Below are 24,381 nucleotides of genomic sequence, written 5' to 3' on the forward strand. Positions count from 1 at the left end.
AGTGTCCCAGAGAGCTGTGTGTTTGCTCTAATAATGAAACTCGTTTCCCTCTCTCCTTGTAGGAGGTGTATGGCATGATGCCCAAGGTGAGTCCGTGAGGAGGAGTAGGTCATGGGAAGAATATAAAGTCACGAGCCTCGTAAGGATTTCTGTCCCCAAACCTCAGAGATGCCCTTTGTTGGCAAAAATCTGTGGAAAAGAAATAATAGCAGAAATAGGTTTGGATTTGCCATTCTCCAGAAGACAAAAAAAGAAAAAAAATGTTCTCTCTTCAGTTTTCTAAAACTTTTTCCACAGCAATTGTTTGCGTTTGTTATCCTTCTTCCAAGAATCTTATGAGTAGGACAGAGACACAAGTTGGTGGTTTTCTTACTAAATTTCCCAATTCTTTTCATTTTGGTCCACTCCATAAAAAACTAGAATTTCCCTCTCCTGTTTGTTGGCTTCACTTCCCTCAAGCAGCCTTGTGTGCTCTGAGCCAGCAATCAGTTGTAGATCTCAGGGAAACGCCAGTCTGGCTGATGGCTCTGGGGACCCCCCACCATGGATGGGAGAGGGTGGGGGCTACGTTGTTTTGCACCGCATGGCTGCGTAAACTCTGCCTCCTCCTCTGAACAGGATGAAACGGATTCCAAGACTGCATCCCCGTGGAAGGTAGGAATTCCTTTGCCAATTATTATTTCCAAAGGTTTTCAGGAATAGACATATTTTATGTGTTTTTCTGGTGTTTCTGAGGATTCGGGTTTGTTTGGAGTCTGGTCATTTCTGGAGTTGTTTGGGCTGGTTTCTTTTTGACCCTGGCATTCTATCCTTTGACTCTGTCGTGTCTTAAAATGCAATCCTTAACATAGAGAAGCAAGGTGTTTCCCTGCAAGTGCTCAGAACGAGTTGGGTTAGTTGGCATTTAATACCCACGGTGCTTCCAGAATAAAGCTTGCACAGGTGGCCTGCATTGTTAGGTGTGGTCGCACCCATGGGATTGCAGTCCCGAAGGACAGGACCGGGAGAAGAAAATGACCTCTGCCTAGCCACTTTCCCCGGTGGCCTAAGAAATGCTTCTTCAAAGACACCAGATCCTGCAGAGAGATGCAGGAGGAGGAACAAAAAGAGATGTACCTACTACAACAGACACTATTCCGAACAGACACAGGGAGGGTGCTTGGCTAGGGTCCGTTGCTTCTGGCCTCCTCACCCCTCCTGGCCCGGATGATTCTCCTCATTAAAGAGGCTTCACATTGGGGGGAGTATGCCTTTTCCCTTTGATTCAGCTTTCTCCCTTGTTCTCAATCTGAATTGTTCTTACAAGTAATATATGATCATTGGTGGCGTGAGGGCAACATCCTTACCTGTCTAACCTCCTGGCAGGATTTTTCTGGTAACAAGTATGTTTTCAGAAGCATATTTCAGGTAGCTTTATAAATACCAGTACCACTAAATAAAGAAAAAAATACAGGGTTTTGTTTTTTTGTTTTTTTATTTCTGAAATGGGTTGGAGACAAAGGTGTCTACTTTTTGAGCCCTGTACACACCTACACTGGTTGAAAGTGTCACCTGGGCCTGTCACAGGAGCACCGATGAGCCCGACTTCCCCGCATCCCAGCTTGGCCCGATTTTCTTAACATATTTGAAGATTATGGGCATTGTAATGTGGGGTTTCTTTCACGTAAAACTGGGTGGGCTCTGCGATCCCAAGGAACGTCTGATTTGTACCTTGATGAGAAGAAAGCTGATTCACTGGTCTTTGTGTTGGTTTTTTTTCCCCCCAATCTGGTAAGGCTGTTGCCCTTAGTTCAGGGGGGACACTGTTAAAAAGAAGAGCAGCCCAGGAGCCAAGGAGAGATACGAAGTTCTTGGTATATTTATTCAAACAGTCTCAGTTGCCAGCATTTGTTAAATTGGGTGTTTTCTGGACTGTTCTGTAGTATGAACAAGAAGACACTGAAGTTTTTGAGCTCTGTTTTCTGTCAGCCAGCTGGGGGTTTTTGTGTGTGTGTTTAAGATTTTATTTTTAAGCAATCACTACACTCAATGTGGGGCTCGAACTCACGACCCCGAAATCAAGAGTCACATGCTCTACCAATGGAGCCAGCTGGCCGCCCCCCACAGCCCGCTGCTTTAATTGTGGTTGTCACCACTCTCTTGACTCTTCATCCAGTGACCTTAATTAAATTGTGCACTTGGGTGCTTTGTGCCCTTCCACTGTTAATCCTTTATTTGTGGCTCTGCTCAAAATTTTGACCGTGTCCCCTTAAGATAATTCTGGTTGATAATTGGGACCTAATGAACGGCACTTGCTCCTCGGAATTGTCTCTTAATTGGCAGACACTTGATTAGTGTTGCTCTTCTGCTTTCCTCCCCTACATAGTCTGCTCGTCTGATGGTTCACACCGTGGCCACCTTTAATTCTATCAAGGTAAGAAACTGTGGCCAGCCCCCTCGTCTCCCGGTCTCCCTCACTGTTTTCCTTCTCCTGACTGTAGCCGAGCCCTCGTGCTAAGTAGTCGCGCGAGCTGTTGCACTTGTCACTGTCCTGGACCCGAGGGTTTCCGGGGAAAGTGTCCGCTCTTCTCCCGTGGCAGGGTGGCGAGCTTGCCTTTCCTGGTCAAGAACTCACAGGTCTTAGCGGTAAAGTTAGCCTTCCCTTCACTTCTAGTAGGGCCAGGAGCTGCAAGAAGTGTAGGGCCCAGAAGGCGGGGAATGCCTCTCTCGCCTCCTTGCAGGAGAGGTTTGGCCTCTTTCTGGTCCCCACAGTGTTTTGTCTCCTCAAGCACAAGGCCCTGCTTGGCCTTCCGTGGCCTGGGGTGCAGCTGTGCTCAGGGCTCAGGGGTAGTAGGCTCTGGGATTTATCCACACGGTAGTTATTTATTTATTTATTTATTTTAAGATTTTTATCCATTTAGGGCGCCTGGGTGGCTCAGTTGGTTGGGCGACTGCCTTCGGCTCAGGTCACGATCCTGGAGTCCCGGGATCAAGTCCTGCATCGGGCTCCCTGCTCGGCGGGGAGTCTGCTTCTCCCTCTGATCCTCCTCCCTCTCGTGCTCTCTGTCTCTCATTCTCTCTCTCAAATAAATAAATAAAATCTTAAAAAAAAGATTTTTATCCATTTATTTGAGAAAGAGAGAGGGTGAGTAAGGGAGGGAGAGGGAGAAGCAGACTCTCCACTGAGCAGGCAGCCTGAGGCAGGCCAACCCCAGAACCCTGAGATCATGACCTGAGCCGAAGGCAGATGCCCCACACACAGTAGTTATTTATGAAACAGTTGCTCCATGGGAGGCACCAGGCTAGGAGTTGAGAGTGAGGATAAGTCGGCTGCACGTCTCTGCAGCTTTCGGGGTGATTCCAGGTCAGATATTCATGGAGCGTTCACGCCGTCTGATGTGGTTAACTATGGCTAGGTCCTCACCTTCTGGACTTTTGCTGTCATGTCTATACTAATTTATTCAGCTAGGAAGGCTGGAGACAGGAAATTGTGCTCCAGCCTTTCCTTGCAGGCTCAGTGCCAGCTTTGGTTCCTTGCCCCTTGCTCGGTCTGGCATGGGCGCGATAGAAGGGGGTGCGGCCGAGCTGACCACTGTCGTCCTGCAGGAGCTGAACGAGCGTTGGCGGTCCCTACAGCAGCTGGCCGAGGAGCGGAGCCAGCTCTTGGGCAGCGCCCACGAAGTGCAGAGGTTCCACAGGTGCGGGGCAGCTCAGGGCTGGGGGGGGTTGACCTTGGCGGCCCTTAAACGTGCTGACTCGGATCTGGTTGATACTTGGGCGCCCGCATCTGGGACCGTGTGTGTAATGGGGTAGATTGCTCCGTAGAGCGAGTGAGTGTTCTTCTGCTTCCTGGAGCTTTCGGTGCTCGCCGCTGACAGACGTACAGTGCCCGCTAGACACGTTTGCCGTGCTTGTCCTGGACTCAGGGCAGCTGTGCCCAGCCGTCCTTAACCGCCTGTGTGTCTCCCCGTAGAGATGCTGATGAAACCAAAGAGTGGATTGAAGAGAAGAATCAGGCTCTCAACACAGACAATTACGGCCACGATCTGGCCAGTGTCCAAGCCCTGCAGCGCAAGCACGAGGGCTTTGAGAGGGATCTCGCAGCTCTTGGCGACAAGGTGAGAGGTGGCAGTGCTATGGACATTTTGGCCCCGGGCAGAGCGCACCCCCCTTAACTTGCTGTCTCGCCACCTTGCTCCCGTAGGTCAACTCTCTGGGGGAGACAGCCGAGCGCCTGATCCAGTCCCACCCCGAGTCAGCCGAGGACCTACAGGAGAAGTGCACGGAGTTGGACCAGGCGTGGAGCAGCCTGGGGAAGCGCGCAGACCAGCGCAAGGCCAAACTGGGCGACTCCCACGACCTGCAGCGCTTCCTCAGTGATTTCCGGTACGAAGCCCAGAAGCCATCGTGGGGTCATTCTCGTTGGGAAAGTCACCTCTGGTCGATGTAAAATCCTCCGGCTACCTAATGCCAGCAAGTCAAGAATAAGTCTCTGCTTCCCTGTCGACGTGCGCACCATCTCCCCCACTTCCCGCCAGATGGCATTCGGTTTCTTCCTTAGACGTATCTCTCACTTGCCAGAGATGTATTTTAGTCTCTTCCACAAACCTGTTTTAGTTAGAATTTCACAGCTATAGAAAACTAGAAAGGACGAAACAGTGAATCCACATGACACCCTTCGCCGGTAGCCACCAGTTGGCTTTACCTCTAAGCACACACTTCCATGTTGCTGACCCACCTGTCTGTCCTTGGCAGACATGTGGCCCTTCACCTCTAAGTACTTGGGCCTGTGCCTCCCATGTGCCCTGCATTTCCGCTCTCCACCCCCACGTCTGAGGCCAGTACAGCTGTATTGTACCTAGTCCCGGTTCCATTTCTCCCAGTTGTCTCAAATGTGTCTTTACTAGTCCGGGTTTGTTTTTTGGTCCAGGATCCAGTTGAGAATTCCCGTTGCTGTGGTAGCCTTGTCTCCTTACCCCTCCGCCCTCTGTGTCTCGTCTTTCACGACATTGACAGTTTTGAAGAGTCCGGGCCAGTTGTCGCCCTGAATGTCCCATGACCTGGGACCTCAGTCTTTTTTAAGGCTACGTAGCACACCACCGGCGGATGATTTGGAACTTGATCCCTGGCATGCATTCAGGACAGGGGTTTCTTTGTGGCACACCTTTGTGCTGTCGAACAAGGGTTTCACACGTGTGTGCACACATGGGTACGCACGTACGTGTGTGTGTTATGCAGGCATTTTCTCTTCGGGGATGGGACTAGGCAGGTGATGCTCTCCCCCTTCCCAGGCCTCTAGTAGGAGGCCCCAGTTGGGGTTTTTGGTTTTTTGGTTTTCCTCTTTTTTTTTAAAGTAAAGATCAAGTAACGTAACGGTTACATATCTTTAAGTGTGCAGTTCACTGGGAATTAGTGTACTTGCTTGCAGTGTTCTCCAGCTAGCGGCGCTCTGTAGTTTGGGAACTTTTCACACCCCGAGCCCCATGAGGAGTCACTCCCCTTCCCCTCTCCTCATCGAGTCTGCATTCCGTCTCTGTGGATTTGCCTATTCTGGGTGTATTTTATCAAAGGAAGCATGGCACCTGTGACTTTACACGGTGATTTTTGTGCCCTTACATGCAGACCTCAGTAAGAAGCAAGGTTCAGCGCATGCATAGGCCTAGGACTGCTGCGAGTTCAAGGAAAAGTGGTTTCCTCCGAAGCTATGCAAAACTATGCAAAACCTAAACACAGTTATTGCTTGTGTTAAAACTTTTTTTTTTTTTTTTAAGATTTTATTTATTTGACAGACAGAGAGAGAGGGAACACAAGCAGGGGGAGTGGGAGAGGGAGAAGCAGGCTTCCCACGGAGCAGGGAGCCAGATGTGGGGCTCGATCCCAGGACCCTGGGATCACGACCTGAGCCGAAGGCAGATGCTTAGCAACTGAGCCACCCAGTCATCTACTGTTCTTTAGGGTCAGAAGATCTTCGTTACAAACTTAGTTCATTGTCTTCTGAGGAATGCTTGGTTTTTTGTTGTCGTTTTTAATTTTTTTAACATTTCAATAGGATGAACAAGGGGCTTTGAAATATTTTGCCCAGAGATGTAGATTATAACTAGTTAACCATTCAGTAGATTAACTAGTTAGTAGAGTAACTAGTTGACCCCAAATAATCTTCTGAGACAAGAATTGTGTAGTTCTCTTTTCCTGGGCAGAAAGCCTACTTGCCAGGTCATGTCATAGCTGTTCCTCTGTGTCTGGTTGCCAGGGACCTCATGTCTTGGATCAATGGGATACGAGGGTTGGTCTCCTCAGACGAGCTAGCCAAGGATGTCACTGGAGCTGAAGCTTTGCTGGAGCGGCACCAGGTAGGTAGATCCGCCTGCTGAGCAGCAGAAGGGGGGTTGCGCTGCTGGGCTGGGAGGACCTTGGCTCCCCCCCACCAGCACCAGCAGCACCCTCGCCACGAGTCGGTGGTTGACACGACAGTGGGCATCTAGTGCCAGTTAACCTAACCCTGTCCCTCCTCTTGGCAGGAGCACCGGACAGAAATCGATGCCAGGGCTGGCACTTTCCAGGCCTTTGAGCAGTTTGGGCAGCAGCTGCTGGCTCATGGGCACTACGCCAGCCCAGAGGTCAAGGAGAAACTAGATATTTTGGATCGGGAGCGCGCGGGTCTGGAGAAGGCCTGGGCTCAGCGCAGGATGATGTTGGATCAGTGCCTCGAACTGCAGGTGCGTGTGCGGGACATCGCTGCCCATTTGCCACAGGCTTTCTGACCGGCAGTTTCGTGGCCAGTGTCCCCATCTTCTCACCTGCCTCCCTTTCTTTAGCTGTTCCATCGGGACTGTGAGCAAGCTGAAAACTGGATGGCTGCCCGGGAGGCCTTCTTGAATACTGAGGACAAAGGAGACTCACTGGACAGCGTGGAGGCTTTGATCAAAAAACACGAGGACTTCGACAAAGCCATCAACGTCCAGGTAAGGGCTTTTTACCTTCAGGTCTCCATGTAAATTTGTCCAGGTGGATGGCTCTATTTGTGGGCTGCTTCTCTTTTCTGTCTCAACAATGAGAATAAAAACTCATCCCTAACATGCTTAACCAAGCTTTGGCCGCTCCCTGAAGTGAATAGACGTGCTGTTGACCACACGAAGGAAGAATGGTCCCCTTCACACCCACATCAAATACCTGTGCGGATTGGGAAAAATGACACGGACGTGAATGCTTTTTAAAACTTCTAAATTCTGATAATTCTGAGGTTTTAGTAACGAGGATGCCTCACAGAAAAAATGTATTATCAAAGCAGAAACACAAACGTGTTGGTAAGGAAAGAGTGTGTGAACACGAACAACTCAGGAAGATGGGCACACCTCTTTGATTTATAACCCATTTTGTTGAAAATCTGACACTCTTCACAATCAGCTTGATTTTGTGTGTGACAACTCCTAGTGTCATAACCCCTGTCCCCAGTGTGACCTGGAGTCTTTTTGAGTTAAACTCTACCCTCCTAATGGTCGAAATCAAGCTTTCTTCTGGCCTTCTGCTCTCCCGCTTCTAAAGTGTCAGTGTATTCTGATCCCGCCACCGGCTAGTCCCCAGCCACCCAGAATAACCACTCCCTTCACAAGACCTGCGGTCCAGGCAGGGCTGGACCCTTCCGCCCACCTTGGCCTCACGCCTTTGTTTGCCGGCAGGAGGAGAAGATTGCGGCCCTGCAGTCCTTTGCTGACCAGCTCGTCGCCGCCGGCCACTATGCCAAGGGCGACATCTGCAGCCGGCGCAACGAGGTTCTGGACAGGTGGGTGCTGGGTGGTGCTGAGCGCGCTCACGGCCCTGTGCGGGAGCCCTGGCTGCTCTTGTTCTCAGGGAGGTTCTCGCTCAGGCTCCGTTTCACTTTCTCAGGTGGCGACGCCTGAAAGCCCAGATGATTGAGAAGAGGTCGAAGCTGGGAGAATCACAGACCCTCCAGCAGTTCAGCCGGGACGTGGATGAAATCGAGGCCTGGATCAGTGAGAAATTACAGACTGCGAGCGATGAGTCGTACAAGGACCCCACCAACATCCAGGTGAGCTGAGCCTAGGGGCTGCTCGTCTCCGAGGCGACCTCGGTTACGGGGTAGGTTTTGGGAAAGAAGGCATCTTTAAGGGGGGCAGGGGCTTTACCTAGAGAACCACTTCCTTGTGTCCATGCTGAATCCAGCGAAAATTATTCTAAGAAGCTGAACCTGTGGAAAAATGTCACTAAATGATCCGACGTGAGAAAGTGCTTTCCTCACTTGTCTCCGTGGAAGCCGTGTCTGCTAGAAAAGTCTGTAGAGTCCCCTCTAGCGGCTCTCCCCCCGTGCTGAGCTTCCCAGGGGAAGTATGACAGCAGAATGAGCTGCTGTTTAGGAGCTGATATGTACATTCACCTCAGTATACTGAACTCTTGTTATTTTAATCTATTTTTGTAGCTTTCCAAGCTGCTGGTAAGTTTCTAATTTTCTTAAAGAATTTTAGTTAAATGCGCTCCAGTGTTTGTGTTTCCTCTGCATAGATCCTTGTTGTGGCCTCATGCGGTCAGCTGGTGTCTCCTCACCCGTGTTTCTCATTTCTAATGACCCATCACACACCATTCAAGTGTCCCTGTGGGATGTGGCTTTCTCTGTCGTAATTCGCCTGCGGCCCTGCGCCCCCTCCCTTCTCCTTATGTGTCACTTAGGCAAGCTCTGGATGATGTTTGATTTGGGGGCAGTAGTTAGCTGCTGTCTTTTCAGAGGCACTTCTTTTAAAAAATGAAATAATCAGCTTTTTCTGGAGTGTGGATTTGTGCTCACAGTTCTCAGTGGCCGAGGACAAGGAGTCTGGCGTGGCATGAGAGTCTGATGACGCACCCAGGCTGCCATCCAGAGGTGCTGGTCCCTGGAGAGGGACAGTTAAGTTGCTCCAGAGAAGCAGATGGTCTGTTTCCAAATCTGGCAGGAACGACGGGTGAGAGGTTAAGGAAAAAGGGGGACGTTACTACTCAAGGGGTAGCGAAGGGGACTCTCTAGTGAAAATGTAGCTTAGATGGTGCTTTAAATGGATGGAAGAGATGAAGAAACAAAATAGGTGGGGCTGAACCAAAGAGTGATCAGAGCAAGAAACAGAAGCGGGGAACTGGACTTAGGTCAGGATAGGTGGGTATTTGAGACCCTGCTCAGACTTGGGCAGTGGAACACGGAAGGGGGGACGCCCGATGTGAGCGCCGTGCTCCGCCAGCTGGGCGGCTCCGTCCTCTGACAGTTGCTGCCCCTGAAATGAAACATTTGGTGCAGAATCCTTCCCCACCCGAACTGTTTTGTTTTTTTTTTTCCCTTTTAGTTCTTTTTCCCCCAAATAATGTCCTGCGAGACCCTGCCTTTCTCACCCAGAATTGTGCCACAGCTGTGTCCTTGCACTGTCTCTCCTAGTGTTTCCCGTACCTTCTGTTTCTTTGTGGATTCTTAAAATCCACTTCCGCCCTAGTGTCAGGAGCCGGGCACTCTCCCAGCCCTCTCTTTCCCTAGCAAAAATCATTTCCTACCTGTAGTCAAGCTTGGATTTTGACAGCATCTGTGAGTTTTGGTGAATGACAGCTACTAAATGAGAAGCAGCCAAGTCAAGGTCTGAGGAAGCCGTAGATGCGCCTCCGTCGGTGGAGGGTCTGCCTGCCGGCTGCCATGATCACGGCCTTGTGTGTATGACAAGCGAGCCAGGTGTGTGTTACCTGTTAGATCTTCTGTCCATGGAGGAGAAGGTCGTGGATGGAAATTGATGTCCAAGTAGGTTAAACACTGCACTTGGCGGCTGGCATTTTCTGCAGAATGGTAGAAAGTACGCAATTCTTGGACATGGCTCACAGCTAATTGAAGAATTGACTCCATTCCCCTGCTCCTGAGCTGGTCCATCTCCTTTCTCCCGGCCCGGTCCTTCCGCCCAACTCCCAACAGCCTGAACCCTAAACGATTTCACAGATCCCGTGACTGCCTTCTCTAAGAAATGTTGACACTTGCCCCCAGTTCTTTAAGTTTCCTACCACTCACTTATCCTGAGAATCCCTCATCCCTACAAAGAGGGAACCCACAGGACCTGGTTTTGAAAGGTCATCTTTCTGGAATTTTAGAGCAAGCACCAGAAGCACCAGGCCTTCGAAGCGGAACTGCACGCCAACGCCGACCGGATCCGCGGGGTCATCGACACGGGCAACTCCCTCATCGAGCGTGGGGCCTGTGCTGGCAGCGAGGACGCTGTCAAGGTATGGTCCTTGTGGTGACGACTTGGAAATACAGCTTTAAGGACGTAAGCCTGGCTGGCTCAGTCACTGAAGCGTCTGCCCTCAGCGCAGGTCATGATCCCGGGGTCCTGGGATCGAGCCCTGCATCGGGCTCCCTGCTTAGCGGGGAGTTTGCTTCTCCCTCTCCCACTGCCCTTCCTCCCTGCTTGTGCGCTCGCTCTCTCTGTCAAATAATTAAATGAGATCTTAAAAAAAAAACAGATTAGAAGACTTTTGCCTACATGACAGATGGGGAATGTTGGTGAGAAGGGCTCCTGTGAGGCTTTCTGTCTCTCCCCGCGAGTCACTCGGCTTTAGGAGGAGGGGCTCTTCCTGGATTTCACCATCTCCGATGGCCCCCTTCTCTTCCCCAGGCGCGGCTGGCTGCCTTAGCTGACCAGTGGCAGTTCCTGGTGCAGAAGTCAGCCGAAAAGAGCCAGAAACTGAAAGAAGCCAACAAACAGCAGAACTTTAACACCGGCATCAAGGACTTTGACTTCTGGTTGTCTGAGGTAATGGCAGGTTTTCCTTCCCACCAGCGGAGGGTTTCTGGTCAGTTGGGATAACAGGACAGTCAACAAGCCCTAAACCGTGAAAAAGTCAGGTTTTATCGCAGAGCCTTGTGCTGTAAGGGGTCTATTAGCAGAGGGAATGAATGTTTCAAGAAGAGAGAGCGTAGAGATGGGAATTAGGCTGCGGCCCACTCCCCTCCATAGAGAACACAGACGGGAAGTGATGATGTGGTCTGTGTGGCAGGCAGCTCTAACAAGTCTGTGCCCAGATAGAAACCAAACTAGCAGTTAAGTCAGGAAGCCAGCATTAGTAGGAAATTCAGGGGTACAGAAAGCAGAAAGAAACAAATTTTTAGAGAGCACTATTAGTATTTCTCTCCAGTCTGCGCTTACTGCCATCAACAGTACTGTAGCTCTATTTTTATACGTAGTTCAGAATGTAATCTTTCATGAGTATGTATTGGGAGTGTTATCCTGAGTCATTAAGAATTCTCCCTAAACGTTTGAAGAGCTGCATAAGTCCGTCCTAGTCATGCCATAATTTAACCATTCTTGTGTTGGACATTGAGGTGTTCCAGCTTTCAGGTGGGACATCTACACTGAACATCTTCGCGTATTAATCTTTGCCCCTGTACCTCCGTGAAGGCTCCGGGACCCTGCCTTGAGCTGTAGTATTTCAAGTCCTAGGTCCTCAAGTCTGCATTTGATTGACAGGAAAGGAGGAGAACTCAGGCCACATGGGCTGATACAGGCTGGGTCCCTGTAACAACGTAACTTGTGATTGACAAGTTGGCAACTGGCCAAAGACCTGGCCGAACAACTGGGCATGCTGGATTTTCCAGAACACCTGCTGTGCATCACCCACACTGGGCCCCACACCATAACCTTTCCCCTTTTCTGTTTCACTGCCAGGTGGAGGCCCTTCTGGCATCTGAGGATTACGGCAAAGACCTGGCTTCTGTGAACAACTTGCTGAAGAAACATCAGCTGCTAGAGGCGGACATATCTGCCCATGAGGTGATCAGACGGGCGTGGGCAGGCCCTGGCCAGGACCCAGCTGTGCTTGACTCTTTAGGAGAACTGGCGCACGTGGGGGAGGAGCAGGGTGTTCGGCTAATAGACCCTCAAGCCACGTTCTCAAATATTGTGGCCTCGGGGCCATTTTATACCCTGCACTATTATCAAAGGCCCCTGAGGGAGTTTGCTTATGTGGGTTTTGTCTCTACCGTTATTAAAAAATGACATTTTAAAAGTTAAATTTTAAAAAGACAACATCAAGGGCTTTTTGTCATTCTGAAAATGACAAAATCATAGAGATGGAGAACAGAGCAGTACTCGCCAGGAGTTAGACACAGGGATGGGGTGCAGTGAGGAAGGGACAGGCGAGTCCTTTGTGCTCACGGAACAATGTATCTTGGTTTGGGTTACGTGAATCTACATGGAGGGGATAATTGTGCGGAATGACGTACGCACACCCACGCAGACACGGATGGATGCACGTAAAGTTGGTGAAATCTGTGGTTTTGCACCAGTGGATTGCACCAGTGTCCGTGGCCTGGTCTTGCTGGTGTGCCGTGGAACCTGCTGCTCTGGCGGGGGGAGCTGGAGGAAGGACACACAGGAGCTGTGCTGTTTTTTTGTTTCTGAAGCTGTGCTAGTTTTCCAACTTCTTGTGAGTCCATAATTACTTCAGAATGAAAAGTTAAGAGTAAATCTGAGAAACAAATTACTTACTGAAAGTAATAATAAGCTCATCACAAGTTAACATGAGTAGCACTTCCTATGAACAATAACTGTGTTTATCCACAACCAGAACATGGTAGAGTAAGAAGAGGGGCATTGGCTGTATTTTGCAAATCCCTTCAGTCCGGTTTAATAGAAAACAGCTGGATTCTCGTAGAAGCTTCTGAATTCAGTCTGTGCGAGTGTGTCAGATACGATGGAAACCAGCCTCCCGCAGGGAGTTAGAAGTGAGCAGCGTGTTCATTCAGATGACTGTGGATACTCTGACACGAGTCAGTACGTGCTAGTCGCTTAACGGTGAGCTGCAAAGTGGACTCTGAAACCCTATCGGTCAGTTTTTCATACCATTTAATATTAAAATCCCTGGTCCATCTCAGACATGGAATGTTTTTTTTTTTTACCCGTGCATGATGTCACAAAATCATTTGGAAAACGTTGTTGAGTTAGGCAGAATCGCCTCTGGTTCCATGCGCTGACGTCACAGCCAGTCTCGAAAGGAAAATCTTCACAAACCGAGTGGCTATCATGCTCATGGAGGTTGAACGCACTTCTTCCAGAATTCTCATTTTCACCTGAAAGTTCAGGTTTTATCAGTAGCAGCAGACTCTGCCTTCTTGAAAGTGACAGGTGGACCTCATTCGTTCGGAGCAGGTGTCTGTCAGACGCCGAAGTCCGCACGGCCGTAGTCTGTCTGGTCATTGTTCTCTCAGAAGGACAGCCCACGAACAAGGGGCTAGTTCGGCTCAGGACGCCGGCTTCTCCTCAGGGCAGTCCTCGACCTGGAGAATGCCACAGAAGTGCTTGTGTGCGTTTCCCATCTTGTCATACAGAATATTGACGTCGACATGTATTCTAAGATGGAGATTTGATAAAATCAACGACTTCTGCTTTTATAAGGATGTCCTTAAGTGAGAGCGCGTTTTTACCGCAGCTCGGAGTCCTGCTGGCTCGGTGTGTCACTCTCTTGAGTGGAGACATCGGCTGTCATGCCATGTGCAAGAGTCCACACGGTGAAAAAGGCCGATGATGTCTTTGTGTCATCACGAAAATAACTTTGATCTCTTAGAACCCCAGGGGTCCATATAGGACACCATGAGAGAGCATCAGCACTCCACAAAGCCCACCTGCCGGTGAAGAATTCCAGAGTTGTGATTTTCAAGCAGATACTCATGGGAAACCCAGGTTTCTCACCCCTCCCATTGTGTCCCCTGCCCCAGGATCGCCTGAAGGACCTGAACAGCCAAGCAGACAGCCTCATGACCAGCAGCGCCTTCGACACCTCCCAAGTGAAGGATAAACGGGACACCATCAACAGTCGTTTCCAGAAGATCAAGAGCATGGCAGCCTCCCGGCGAGCCAAGCTGAATGAATCACATCGCCTACACCAGTTCTTCCGGGACATGGATGATGAGGAGTCCTGGATCAAGTACGTGTCCTCGGGGCTTCCCAGCCTGGGTCCTCCAGGATGCCCACTGAGCAGGCACTGGGAGCCCCAGGCTGAGTGGGGGGCCGGAGCTCCGGGCCGCCTGGCCGTGAGGTTTGGCTCTCTCCCAGAGTGTGCCAGAACCTGGCCCAGGGGACACCTTGGCTTCTTCTGATGCCCAGGTGTGCAGTTAGAGGGCCATCGATGGTCTCCAGATGGTAGCAGTACGTGATGATTGAGCTAGACTTTGTGTAGACCCTGCCCTGGGATCCCCGGGGAGATTAGCAAATGCCCTTCTGGAAAAGAAAGCCCGATATCCTGGGCAGGATCAGTCCTTGAAGGAAGGAGAGTTGTTTGTTTTTAATTCCTCCCCCATTGCAGTCAAAGGTGATGTAGCATTTTGTAAACACACCATTTTTAAAGGACAAAAATCCTGTCTTCTATTCCTCACTTCCTTTTTTTTTTTTAAGATTTTATTATTTGACAGAGACAGTGAGAGAGGGAACACAAGCAGGGGGCGTGGGAGAGGGAGAAGCAGGCTTCCTGTGGAGCAGGGAGCCCGATGCAGGGCTCGATCCCAGGACCCTGGGATCATGACCTGAGCCGAAGGCAGACGCTTAACGACTGAGCCACCCAGGCGCCCCTCTTCCTCAGTTCCTTAAACAATTCTGTGCATATCTGTATATATTTCTACGGCTGGCGTCTGCACATTTGGTAAAGTAGGGTCGGTAGGAGGACACCACTAGCACCTCCTTGTTCTCCGCACACCCTGAGCCTGGTAGGTGCTTCTAGATACCTACATCGATGCTCTTTGTTTCGGAAATAGAGGCTTTTTGTTTCCAGAAGACTGGCAAGGATTTTCGTGGCGAGATCGGTAGGTGTAGGTGAAGGACATCATGGGGTCTGGAGACCTCACAGCTCCTGAGCAGACCTGTCCGGTTGGAAGCACGAGGGTGCAGAGTACCTACCTGTGTTGTCCAGGGAGAAGAAGCTGCTGGTGAGCTCTGAGGACTATGGCCGAGACTTAACAGGCGTTCAGAACCTGAGGAAGAAGCACAAGCGGCTGGAGGCGGAACTGGCTGCCCATGAGCCGGCGATTCAGGTGAGGGGGCCGCTTGCGGCCGAGGGGGCGGCGGGGACCGATGGGCCCATGTGACGTACAGAGAAGCCCTTTGCTCTTGTTCATCCCACTGAGGAATGCAGTGTCTATGGCCCCTTGTTCCAAACCTGGAAGAAAGAGGTGCTGGGTTCGATCCCGACGCCTTTTTCTGGCCGCATCTAGGAGCAGGTGATAGCGGTTATTCTAATCGTTCTTGCCTGTCAGGGTGTCCTGGACACTGGGAAGAAGCTGTCTGATGACAACACCATTGGCAAGGAGGAGATTCAGCAGCGTCTGGCCCAGTTCGTGGAGCACTGGAAGGAGCTGAAGCATCTGGCCGCGGCGCGGTGAGCGGCGGGGACGGCGCGCGTGCTGGCAGGCCCCCCTGCCGCCTCCTGGGCCCTCGTCCGGGGCGAGCGGGGTCCGCGGTCGGCTTGTTCCAGAGCCGCTCCGACCGGCCCGCGCCGAGCCCGTCCGCTTACGGGGATCTGAACCCAGCACACGGTTCCAGAATTTCATGAGTGAACGACACTGTGTCTGCTTCGTGTTACACAGAGGGCCCCAGGGAACCAGTCACGTCCCACGTTCGTCAGGAACATTTTTAAACGTGCTCGCTATCAGAATTGAAATTGGAAGATACTAATGGCTGGTGTTCTGTGTGTCCTGTAACTAGGGGTCAGCGGCTGGAGGAGTCCTTGGAGTATCAGCAGTTTGTAGCCAACGTGGAAGAGGAAGAAGCCTGGATCAACGAGAAGATGACCCTGGTAGCCAGTGAGGATTACGGAGACACGCTTGCCGCTATCCAGGTCCGAGAAGCTGGCTTTGGTCGCGCTGTTCGCGTTGTTCTCCCGGCCGGCAGCCTTGGTGTCCCTGGTTGGTCGCAGGCCTCCAGCCCGCACGCCAGAGACGGCGGCCCCGGTACCACGGGTCCCTGAGGTCCGCGAGGGTCCAGGGGCTGCCGCCACGGCGCGCCCTCGGCATTATTGTCCTGTCGTTCTGGAGGCCGGAGGTGTGAAGTCAAGGTGCAGACAGGGCCTCGCTGTCCGAAACTTCTAGGGGAGGCTCCTGTCCTCCAGCTTCTTGCTGGCATTCCCAGGCTTGTGGCAGCATAACCCGCAGCCTCCGCTCTTCACGCCTCTTCCCTCCGCGTCCGTGTGCCTGCGGCTTTCCCTCCAAGCCGCCTGTGTCCCAAGTTCCCTCTCAGGAGGACACAGGCCTCCTGGAGTAGGTCCCACCCCAGTGACCTCATCTGAGCGTCTTCACTTGATTATCTCTGCATCTCCCACGTTCATAGGTGCCAGGGGTTAGGACGTCATTCTTTTTGGGGGACACACCTCAGCCTCTGCCCTTAGTACACTGTGTGACCGCCCGAGAGAGCCACGATCATGTCACTGGCAGCTGGCATAGCTCCGTCCATTCCCCGCCCGCTCCGCTTCCGTCCCTCAGTGGCCCTGCCCTTTTCATAGGCAGCATTCAAAATGGCAGAGGCAGAAGCTTCAAGGCCTAGCCTCAGATGTCACGTGACCTTGTCCGTGCTGTGTTCTGTCGGTCGGAGTGGTCACAAGCAGCCCAGAGCCACGAGCTAGTTGAACCGCCTCCCCTCTTGCTGGGAGGAGCCACACTTTATGGTCAAATGTTCCCAGATCTGGGCCACCCGCCGTGGAGGCAGAGTTTCCATTCCCCAGAGTCTGGGTAGTCCCTGCGCCACGTTCTCAGAATGGGTGTCCTGTTCGGCTGGTCCGGTGCTTCAGGTGGCTTAGACGGAGGGAGGGATTTCCCATCCCCTGCGCGGACCCATTCCCGGGAAGCCCACCCAGAGCCATTGTCTTTGGTCCTTGAGGTATACTGGGGACAGGGACACTTGGAAGGTCCCTTAGGAGCGGTACTTGGGGAAACCCTCTGTTGGGCTCTGTCTTAAGCTTGCACGGGGTTTATCGTTTTCTGTGTGGTCCTCCAGAGGGGAAGAGGGACACTGTGCTGATTGATTAGCAAGAGCTTACCCCCTTCAGGAAAGGCCTACCCGGGCGTCCCTTCTCAAGCTCGACGTCTGCCAGTTATTCTTGCTGCATCTGGGTTTTACCACGTTTATAATTACCTGTTGATGTTGGTCTCTGTGGCCTCGGCCCCCAACTAGACTGGGCCGCCTGTGAGGGCGGGCGCCTTATAGCTTCGGTTCCCTCCGACCCGAGACTGGGCCCGCCCCCCGGCGCATGCCACCTCTCAGCCGCTGGTCCTTCTGCTCCCGCTGCAGGGCTTACTGAAGAAACATGAAGCTTTTGAGACAGACTTCACGGTGCACAAGGACCGGGTGAATGACGTGTGCAGCAACGGACAGGACCTCATCAAGAAGGTGAGCCTGGCCTGCTGGGGAGACGCTCACTTCCCGCACCCGGCGCCCCCATGCTCGGGCCACCGTGGCCCCACAAAGCCCATCTGCCTGGAATATTCACCCACGAAAGGTTTGCACGGAGACCGGGAGCACTTCCACTGCTGTATTTCATAACAAGAGAAAGATTCTGTGGTTGTTTGGACGTCTTCCCCCTTCCTGAAGCCAGTTAGTGAGGTCACTGCAGCACGTACGCTTTCTGCGTGGATCAGGCAGAGAGGCATCCAGCGACACTGGTGCTCCCAAAGAGCTCTTCTCTTAGGTTATTTCTCAGGTGGTACAAGCTCTTGATAGAAGTGGTTGGAAATACAAGAAAAATCCTAAGAGCCACCCTTATATAGGATAGATCCCATTCCATCGACTTACGTCTCTCTACAAAGCCTGGCAGGTTTAGAAATGAATGTGTTAAAATCACAAAGTTTGGGTTTCGCTCAAACAGCCCCTGAGCAAGAGCGCAGACAGGAGGGGTCCTGGGGCTTTCTCCCCAGCAGTGAAGTCCAGTCACCGGCACGTTGGCATTCCAGACTGAACGTGGTGCTGCCATTGGTCCTCAGTCACCACCGATCACGTAGGTGTGGTGACAGGTATTCAGTACCACAAGAAAAGCAACTTTTTTAAAGATTTTATTTATTTATTTGACACGGAGAGAGCAGGAGTGGTAGGGAGGGGCAGAGGGAGAGGGAGAAGCAGACTCCCCACTGAACATCGATCCCAGGACCCTGGGATCATTACCTGAGCCGAAGGCAGACGGTTAACTGACTGAGCCACCCATGTGTCCCCAAGACAAGCAACTTTTTTTTTTTTTTAAAGGTTTTATTTATTTATTTGACAGCACAAGCAGGGGGAGTGGGAGAGGGAGAAGCAGTCTCCCCGCTAAGCAGGGAGCCCGACGCGGGGCTCGATCCCAGGACCCTGGGATCATGACCTGAGCTGAATGAAGGCAGACGCTTAACGACTGAGCCACCCAGGCGCCCCAACAAGCAACTTTTCACAATGATAATTTCCTGTTGCAAATGTAACTAGTAGATAAGATTTCTCGTCATGGGATTTACTCCAGTAAGCATGGCCTTGAGACTAGAGATTTGGTTCATAGGAGTTAACAAGTATGTTCAAATCCGTGTTCACTAGAGAGCTTTTTCCACTTGCCCTCATGGGCAAATAAACTAACATCCAGCTGATTTCCGGTCCAGACCGTGTACCGGCAGAGATGAGGCCTGTGTCCGATCGTCACCCACACGCAGCCCTGCATCACGGTCTCTGCTCTTTCTACCTGTGCGGTGACTGGTCTGAGTGTTCTGCAGCTTTCCAACAAAGCCTGGTGCTTTACTGTCAGCAACAGTCTGTTCCTCCTCCAGTTTCTCTCTAGATTTCATGCTGCCTTGTGTGTTTTCAAATCCAGTTATTCCAAGACCGAATCCGAGTATCTGGGGCTTAAGAATTTTCAGTGTCCGCTTTCTGACCCATTGTGTTTATTGCTTATATTAGGAGCCAGTGTTAGTATATATCACATTTTGTTTAAGTCTTAAGTAACAAGTACATCATTGTGATGTTTCAGCTCATTCCTCCTATCTTTAGGATTCATTCCTATCAGTGAAATTGCCAGCATTCATCCTTTCAAGGCTTTTACTCGTGTTGCCCTTAGAAAGGCCTTACCTGTGCTTCCGCCCAGCAGCGGGTGGTGGGCGGGGGGGCGCAGGGTCCGCCTTCCAGCGCTGGTGCGCCTTCCCCGGCAGGGAGGCCATGGATCATCTAGCCACGGCAGGAGGTGAGGCTGACCAGACTATGCTTTCTCTTTGTGGCCTAGAACAATCACCATGAGGAGAACATCTCTTCAAAGATGAAGGGCTTGAATGGGAAGGTGTCAGACTTGGAGAAAGCTGCCGCCCAGAGGAAGGCCAAGCTTGAGGAGAACTCGGCCTTCCTTCAGTTCAACTGGAAGGCTGATGTGGTCGAGTCCTGGATCGGTGAGCGCCGTCCCGCCCGGCCCGGCCCCAGTCTCTTCTCCTCCCCAGGCCAGGAAGATTGTTCCAGAGCCGTAGCTCATTTATTACCTAAGCAGTTGGTCTTCTCCAGAGAAGAAACGGATCTAACGGCATTTCAGAGAACCAGAAACCATGTCCTGCGGCCAAGAGTGGGGGCCCTCATGGTGCCCGGCACTGGGCCAGCACCAGGGTTAACAAAACAAAAATCTTTAAACCCCGGGAGAAGCAGTCAGCACTACGAGCTGTCCGCTGGCTGCCCGGGGCGCGGTCTGGCTCCCGAGCGAGGGGGAGCTACACTCTGATTTTGGGACCCCTCTGACCCTGGTGATTGCTGTCACATACATGGCAGTTGAACCACAGCTGGGATGAGCTGGAAGGATCTCTTCCTGGCACAGCTAGCCAAGGGGGCCTGGGCTGCAGGGAGGAAGGAGTAGCCCGCGTGGGGTCAGAGCCTGCTGGTAGAGTCTGGGATGTAAACGTCAGCAGGGTGATAGGCTGCCCAGGAGGCCCTCTTGAATACTGAGGACAAAGGGGACTCTTAATTCCTTTCACTGTACCAAGAAGGCTGGCCTGTTTCCCATGCTTGGTTTCCTAGGTGAAAAGGAGAACAGCCTGAAGACAGATGATTATGGCCGAGACCTGTCTTCCGTCCAGACTCTCCTTACCAAACAGGTCAGGCGCGGCCCCTTTGTTGACTGAAACGTATGCAGGTAGTACGTCCTGGTACGTCTGTCCCTGAGAAAGGCCCTAAGGACTCGGCAGTGAGCAAGGTCGTTCTGGTCCTCGGGGAGCTTCCAGACGAGGCATCTGGGCTGCAGGCTGACGGCGCCCCCAGGGTGGAGCGCGGCAGAATGTGTTGTGGATTTAACCCCCAAGAGCTGTCTGACTCGGTTTCCAGCAAGCGGGGGCTGATGTGGGAAGTCTTCCCAGAGGAGGGGCGTCTAAGCTGGAGCACGAAGGGCAAACTGCAGGTGGTCTGGGGGAGGCAGGCGTTCGTCCCGGGCAGAGGTAGTGGGGAGAGTGGGGCGCATTTAGGGGACCCCCCCATACCTCAGTCTGCCCGGGGTGGGCAGGAGGATGTCAGGAGAAGGTGGGGACTCGGGACTGACAGTGTGGCCTGGGCAGCTGGCCGAACAGACCCTGGTGCCGTCGAGCTGAGGCACCCCGAAAGGGTGGCTTCTAGCCTCCCCGGCGACCCTGCAGATGGGCGCACCGCTCTTTGTTCCAGGAAACCTTTGACGCTGGCCTCCAGGCCTTCCAGCAGGAGGGCATCGCCAACATCACCGCCCTCAAAGATCAGCTGCTGGCCGCCAAGCACGTTCAGTCAAAGGCCATTGAGGCCCGGCACGCCGCCCTCATGAAGCGATGGAGCCAGCTCCTGGCCAACTCGGCCACCCGCAAGAAGAAGCTGCTGGAGGCCCAGAGTCACTTCCGCAAGGTGAGGCTGGGCCCCTGCGCAGCTGCCCGGCCCGGCTGCGGGGAGCCTGCCGGAAGCCGGCCGCGGGCCCTTGGCCATCGAAGCGGCCGGGACAGACTGAGGGGAAAGGGTAGCGAGGGAAGAAAGTCAGAGGCCTTTCGAGACATGGAAGTGGGAGCACCCCGGCTTGCCCCGGCCTCCCCGGGAGCGCCCGCTGCCTTTCCTGTCGTGCCTCGCGGCCCTGACGGCGCCCTGACGCAGGCTGCTCCGCTTTCAGGTGGAAGACCTCTTCCTGACGTTCGCCAAAAAGGCCTCTGCCTTCAACAGCTGGTTCGAAAACGCTGAAGAGGATCTGACCGATCCCGTGCGTTGCAACTCCCTGGAGGAGATCAGAGCTTTGCGCGAGGCCCACGACGCCTTCCGCTCGTCCCTCAGCTCTGCGCAGGCCGACTTCAGCCAGCTGGCCGAGCTGGACCGCCAGATCAAGAGCTTCCGGGTGGCCTCCAACCCCTACACCTGGTTCACCATGGAGGCCCTGGAGGAGACGTGGAGGAACCTGCAGAAGATCATCAAGGTGCGCGCCGCCCCCACCCAGGGCTGTCAGCCGGGGCTCAGGGGCCGGGGCGCTTGGACGGGGTGGCGGCCAGCAGCCCACGCCAGGCTGTCGGTCAGCCGCTTCCCCTCGCCTCTTGCCAGAGTTCTTGGGGGGCCAGTTGTGAGCAGCCGGGGAACAGGGTTCTGAGCTCCCCGAGTGTCTCCCAGGCTCCTCCTTTGGGTTGATGTCAACATCCGGTTCTCCCTGCCGCACAAAGCGATGGTTTCTGGTCACGTTCAGCATCCAGAAACTGAAATTGTAGGGCGTCTGGCCCGCCCCGAGGGCAGGCCGGCAGGAAGGACGGGCCGCTGACGGCCTCTCCTCCCTCTGGGCGCTAGGAACGCGAGCTGGAGCTGCAAAAGGAGCAGCGCCGGCAGGAGGAGAACGACAAGCTGCGCCAGGAGTTCGCCCAGCACGCCAACGCCTTCCACCAGTGGATCCAGGAGACAAGGTGTGCGCCCCCACCCCTGGCGCCTCCGGGCCCCCGGCTCTAGCGGGAGGGCAGCTCTGCGGGCAACTGGAAGGCACGCTCGCAGGAAGGAAAGAAGGGTCGGGGCGCACCCTGGTCTGGCTCGAGCTAGGGCGGGGGGGGGGTGGGGGGCAGTTCTTGAAGGTACTTTTCCTGAAAGTCAAGTTGCTGGGTGTCCCGCCTCGGGTGGGACCGTGCGCGGCCGGCGGTCAGTCCTAGGCAGCGCCTCGGTGATAACAGCACAGAGTCGAATGCAATGGTACTGATGTTCTTGGTTTTGTCTGTCTTTTCTTTCTTGTGTCTCTCTCTGTCCCCCACCTGCCGACTGCTGCTGTCTGGACGCCACCTTGTCTTGCGGCTGCTTGGATCGCATCTGCACAGAACGTATCTCCTCGATGGGTTAATATTGTCTTCTTGTTCCTCCGGGCTCGTGGTGTGGTGGTGTCTCGTGTGCTTGTGCACCTGCCCTCTGTCCCCCTGTGGCCTGGCTTGCAGAGGACCCCAGGATGGGCCTTCCTGCCCCAGACGGGCTGCACTTCCCCTGGCCCACCCTCGCCCCAGCTCCGTCCCCATCGCCCTACAAGGAGTGCGTGTCCTTGACAGCCCTTGACAGCCTGAGGTCTGGGGAGGGGAGCCCCTCCCACCTTCCTGTTCAGATCCCAAGGGTTCTCTCAGGTAGGGGACGCCACCGAGGCAGAGGACCAGAGCTAGAGTCCAGAGCCTCTGAGAAACCCCATGCTGTCCAGCCATTGGGATTCACTGGGCCTCTCTTCTGCCTCTTTTCCCCATGTGTCCAGTGGGACCATACTTAGCTCCTAGGAGGTCATGGTCATGGAGGAGGAGGTTCAGCGGGTGCAGTGAGTTCCCAGCTGTGCACTGACACCCCCCCACACGCACCCCCCCAGTGTTCCCAGGGGAAGGGGAAGAGCATTGTTTGCACTAATAGAAGGCAGAAGTGCCCGGAGTTTAGAGCAAGGGAGAGACGAGGCTGGGGAGGAGCCCCCCGGGAGGAGCAGGGCAGCCCTGCCCAGTCCAGTCCTGGGAGCGGCCTCTCCTCGAGGCTTTGGCCTCTCCCAGGCCCATGTAAAGCCGGGGCAGGGGGGGAGCCTCAGTGGCTGAGACTAGCGCTCCTGGGGTCCCGCACACGGGTAGTTGGGACAGCTGAGCGTGGTGCCAGGAGAAACAGGCGCGCACTGACGTGACCACCTGTGCTGAAAGCAGCCTGGGGGGGGGGGGTAGGATTTAGGGATCACAGTTTCTAGCTGGAGTTCATTAGCCAGCTGGCCTCCACTCCCCTCCCCAGCCCTGTGGCTGTGTCTGCCGATCTGGTCTTGTCGCCGTGGGTGCCATGCTCCCTCCCGGGTGGCTCCTCCCTAGCCCTGTCCCGTCTTGCTTGGCCCCAGTGTGCGCTGCCCCGGGGCCGCTGTGCTCCCTGCGGCCGGCGGCCCAGCCCCAGCAGGTCCCTGCCTGGGCGCCACCAGCTTGGGCCTTGGGGCGCGTGTCTGTCTCGGTCTGCTCTTGCCTGCCCGTGCCTTCCGTGTATTCATTTGGTTTCTTTTCTTTGACTAGCATAGCGTATCGTCGGGTCATTCGTGTCTATCAGTATGAAGTTGGGGATGATCTGTCTGGAAGGTTTTTCTCCTCTTATTTCTCTTCTTCCCTCACTGTGGTTTTACCAATGCACTCTTGACTTCCCCAGGCGGCTCCGCTTTCTGACTAACCCACCGCCCTCGGCCGCTTGGGAAGGAGGGCTCTGTCCTCCTCCCACTGCACCGGCACCCAGCCTCCTGCCCCCGGGTCTGGGGGAGGGGGTTGCTTTTCCCTGGGGGACATGGCGTGACTGTGAGTCTGATCTGCTGGGTTACAAGGAAGCCTGGTGCCTGGCCTTGCTCAAGCACTTTGAACTTGGGGAAACGTCAGAGCTAACCCTGGCTCGCTGGGTGCTGAAAGGGTAGGTCGGGGCACACGTGGGTGCAGGGGAGGCCGGGCTAAAATCCCACCAAGGACACGCGCACAGTGTGACTCATCCCTGCACGTAACCCCGACTCGTTTGTTGTCTTCGTTCACTGGTGGCCTTCTGTGACCTCACACTGTGTAACGTCGGGAAGATGGAGGCTCCCCTGGGCACCCCTGCTCTTCGGAACTTGGCCCTGGGAGCCCCTGGCCCGGAGGGCCTCATGGAGCCTGAATCTGGGGCTTAATCGCAGCCCCCTCCCTCCTTTAGGCAGAATTAGAATCACCTTTAAAACCCAGTCTGGTCATGATCTCTTAGCATCCTGGCTCCGTGTCTGAGGGGTCATCTGACTGCGTCTCCTCCACGGCCGTCACACCCTAGAATGTGGCTCCCCTCCTCAGGAACGTGCAGGAGACCCCAGGGATTTCTGGGGGGTGGCTCTCCATTTGTCAGCCTTCCTCCCCAGTGGCTGCAGCGGGGCGTGCTGTCGGGCCCGAGGCCCCTCTGTCATGCCGTGGAGCAGCTTCCACTCTGTTCCTCAGGTGCCCCTGAGGGCCTCGCTTGAGTG

At 53.8% G+C, this 24,381-nt stretch overlaps 1 protein-coding gene across 13 annotated transcripts in view; it reads left to right on the forward strand.

Moving 5' to 3' along the window:
• The window catches only part of SPTAN1 (spectrin alpha, non-erythrocytic 1), a 61,699-nt gene that overhangs the window by 35,037 nt on the left and 2,281 nt on the right, over window positions 1–24,381 (forward strand). For 3 of the 13 annotated variants that reach the window (XM_078061856.1, XM_078061854.1, XM_078061857.1), the window contains 27 exons: window positions 63–86; window positions 619–654; window positions 2,366–2,413; window positions 3,586–3,677; window positions 3,953–4,097; window positions 4,184–4,365; window positions 6,230–6,329; window positions 6,498–6,695; window positions 6,795–6,941; window positions 7,656–7,759; window positions 7,864–8,026; window positions 8,414–8,428; window positions 10,084–10,215; window positions 10,608–10,745; window positions 11,658–11,762; window positions 13,706–13,914; window positions 14,893–15,013; window positions 15,236–15,357; window positions 15,684–15,816; window positions 17,262–17,360; window positions 19,201–19,360; window positions 19,974–20,050; window positions 20,607–20,816; window positions 21,073–21,369; window positions 21,729–21,841; window positions 22,241–22,258; window positions 23,429–23,491. In XM_078061856.1, coding sequence (XP_077917982.1) covers window positions 63–86; window positions 619–654; window positions 2,366–2,413; window positions 3,586–3,677; window positions 3,953–4,097; window positions 4,184–4,365; window positions 6,230–6,329; window positions 6,498–6,695; window positions 6,795–6,941; window positions 7,656–7,759; window positions 7,864–8,026; window positions 8,414–8,428; window positions 10,084–10,215; window positions 10,608–10,745; window positions 11,658–11,762; window positions 13,706–13,914; window positions 14,893–15,013; window positions 15,236–15,357; window positions 15,684–15,816; window positions 17,262–17,360; window positions 19,201–19,360; window positions 19,974–20,050; window positions 20,607–20,816; window positions 21,073–21,369; window positions 21,729–21,841; window positions 22,241–22,258; window positions 23,429–23,491 — 3,251 coding nt within the window. The remainder of the gene's footprint in view (window positions 1–62; window positions 87–618; window positions 655–2,365; window positions 2,414–3,585; window positions 3,678–3,952; window positions 4,098–4,183; window positions 4,366–6,229; window positions 6,330–6,497; window positions 6,696–6,794; window positions 6,942–7,655; window positions 7,760–7,863; window positions 8,027–8,413; window positions 8,429–10,083; window positions 10,216–10,607; window positions 10,746–11,657; window positions 11,763–13,705; window positions 13,915–14,892; window positions 15,014–15,235; window positions 15,358–15,683; window positions 15,817–17,261; window positions 17,361–19,200; window positions 19,361–19,973; window positions 20,051–20,606; window positions 20,817–21,072; window positions 21,370–21,728; window positions 21,842–22,240; window positions 22,259–23,428; window positions 23,492–24,381) is intronic. The other 10 variants (XM_078061858.1, XM_078061863.1, XM_078061855.1 and 7 more) reach the window with 5 other exon arrangements.

Source organism: Halichoerus grypus, chromosome 14, assembly GCF_964656455.1.
Source record: "Halichoerus grypus chromosome 14, mHalGry1.hap1.1, whole genome shotgun sequence".
NCBI classification, from domain to species: domain Eukaryota; kingdom Metazoa; phylum Chordata; class Mammalia; order Carnivora; family Phocidae; genus Halichoerus; species Halichoerus grypus.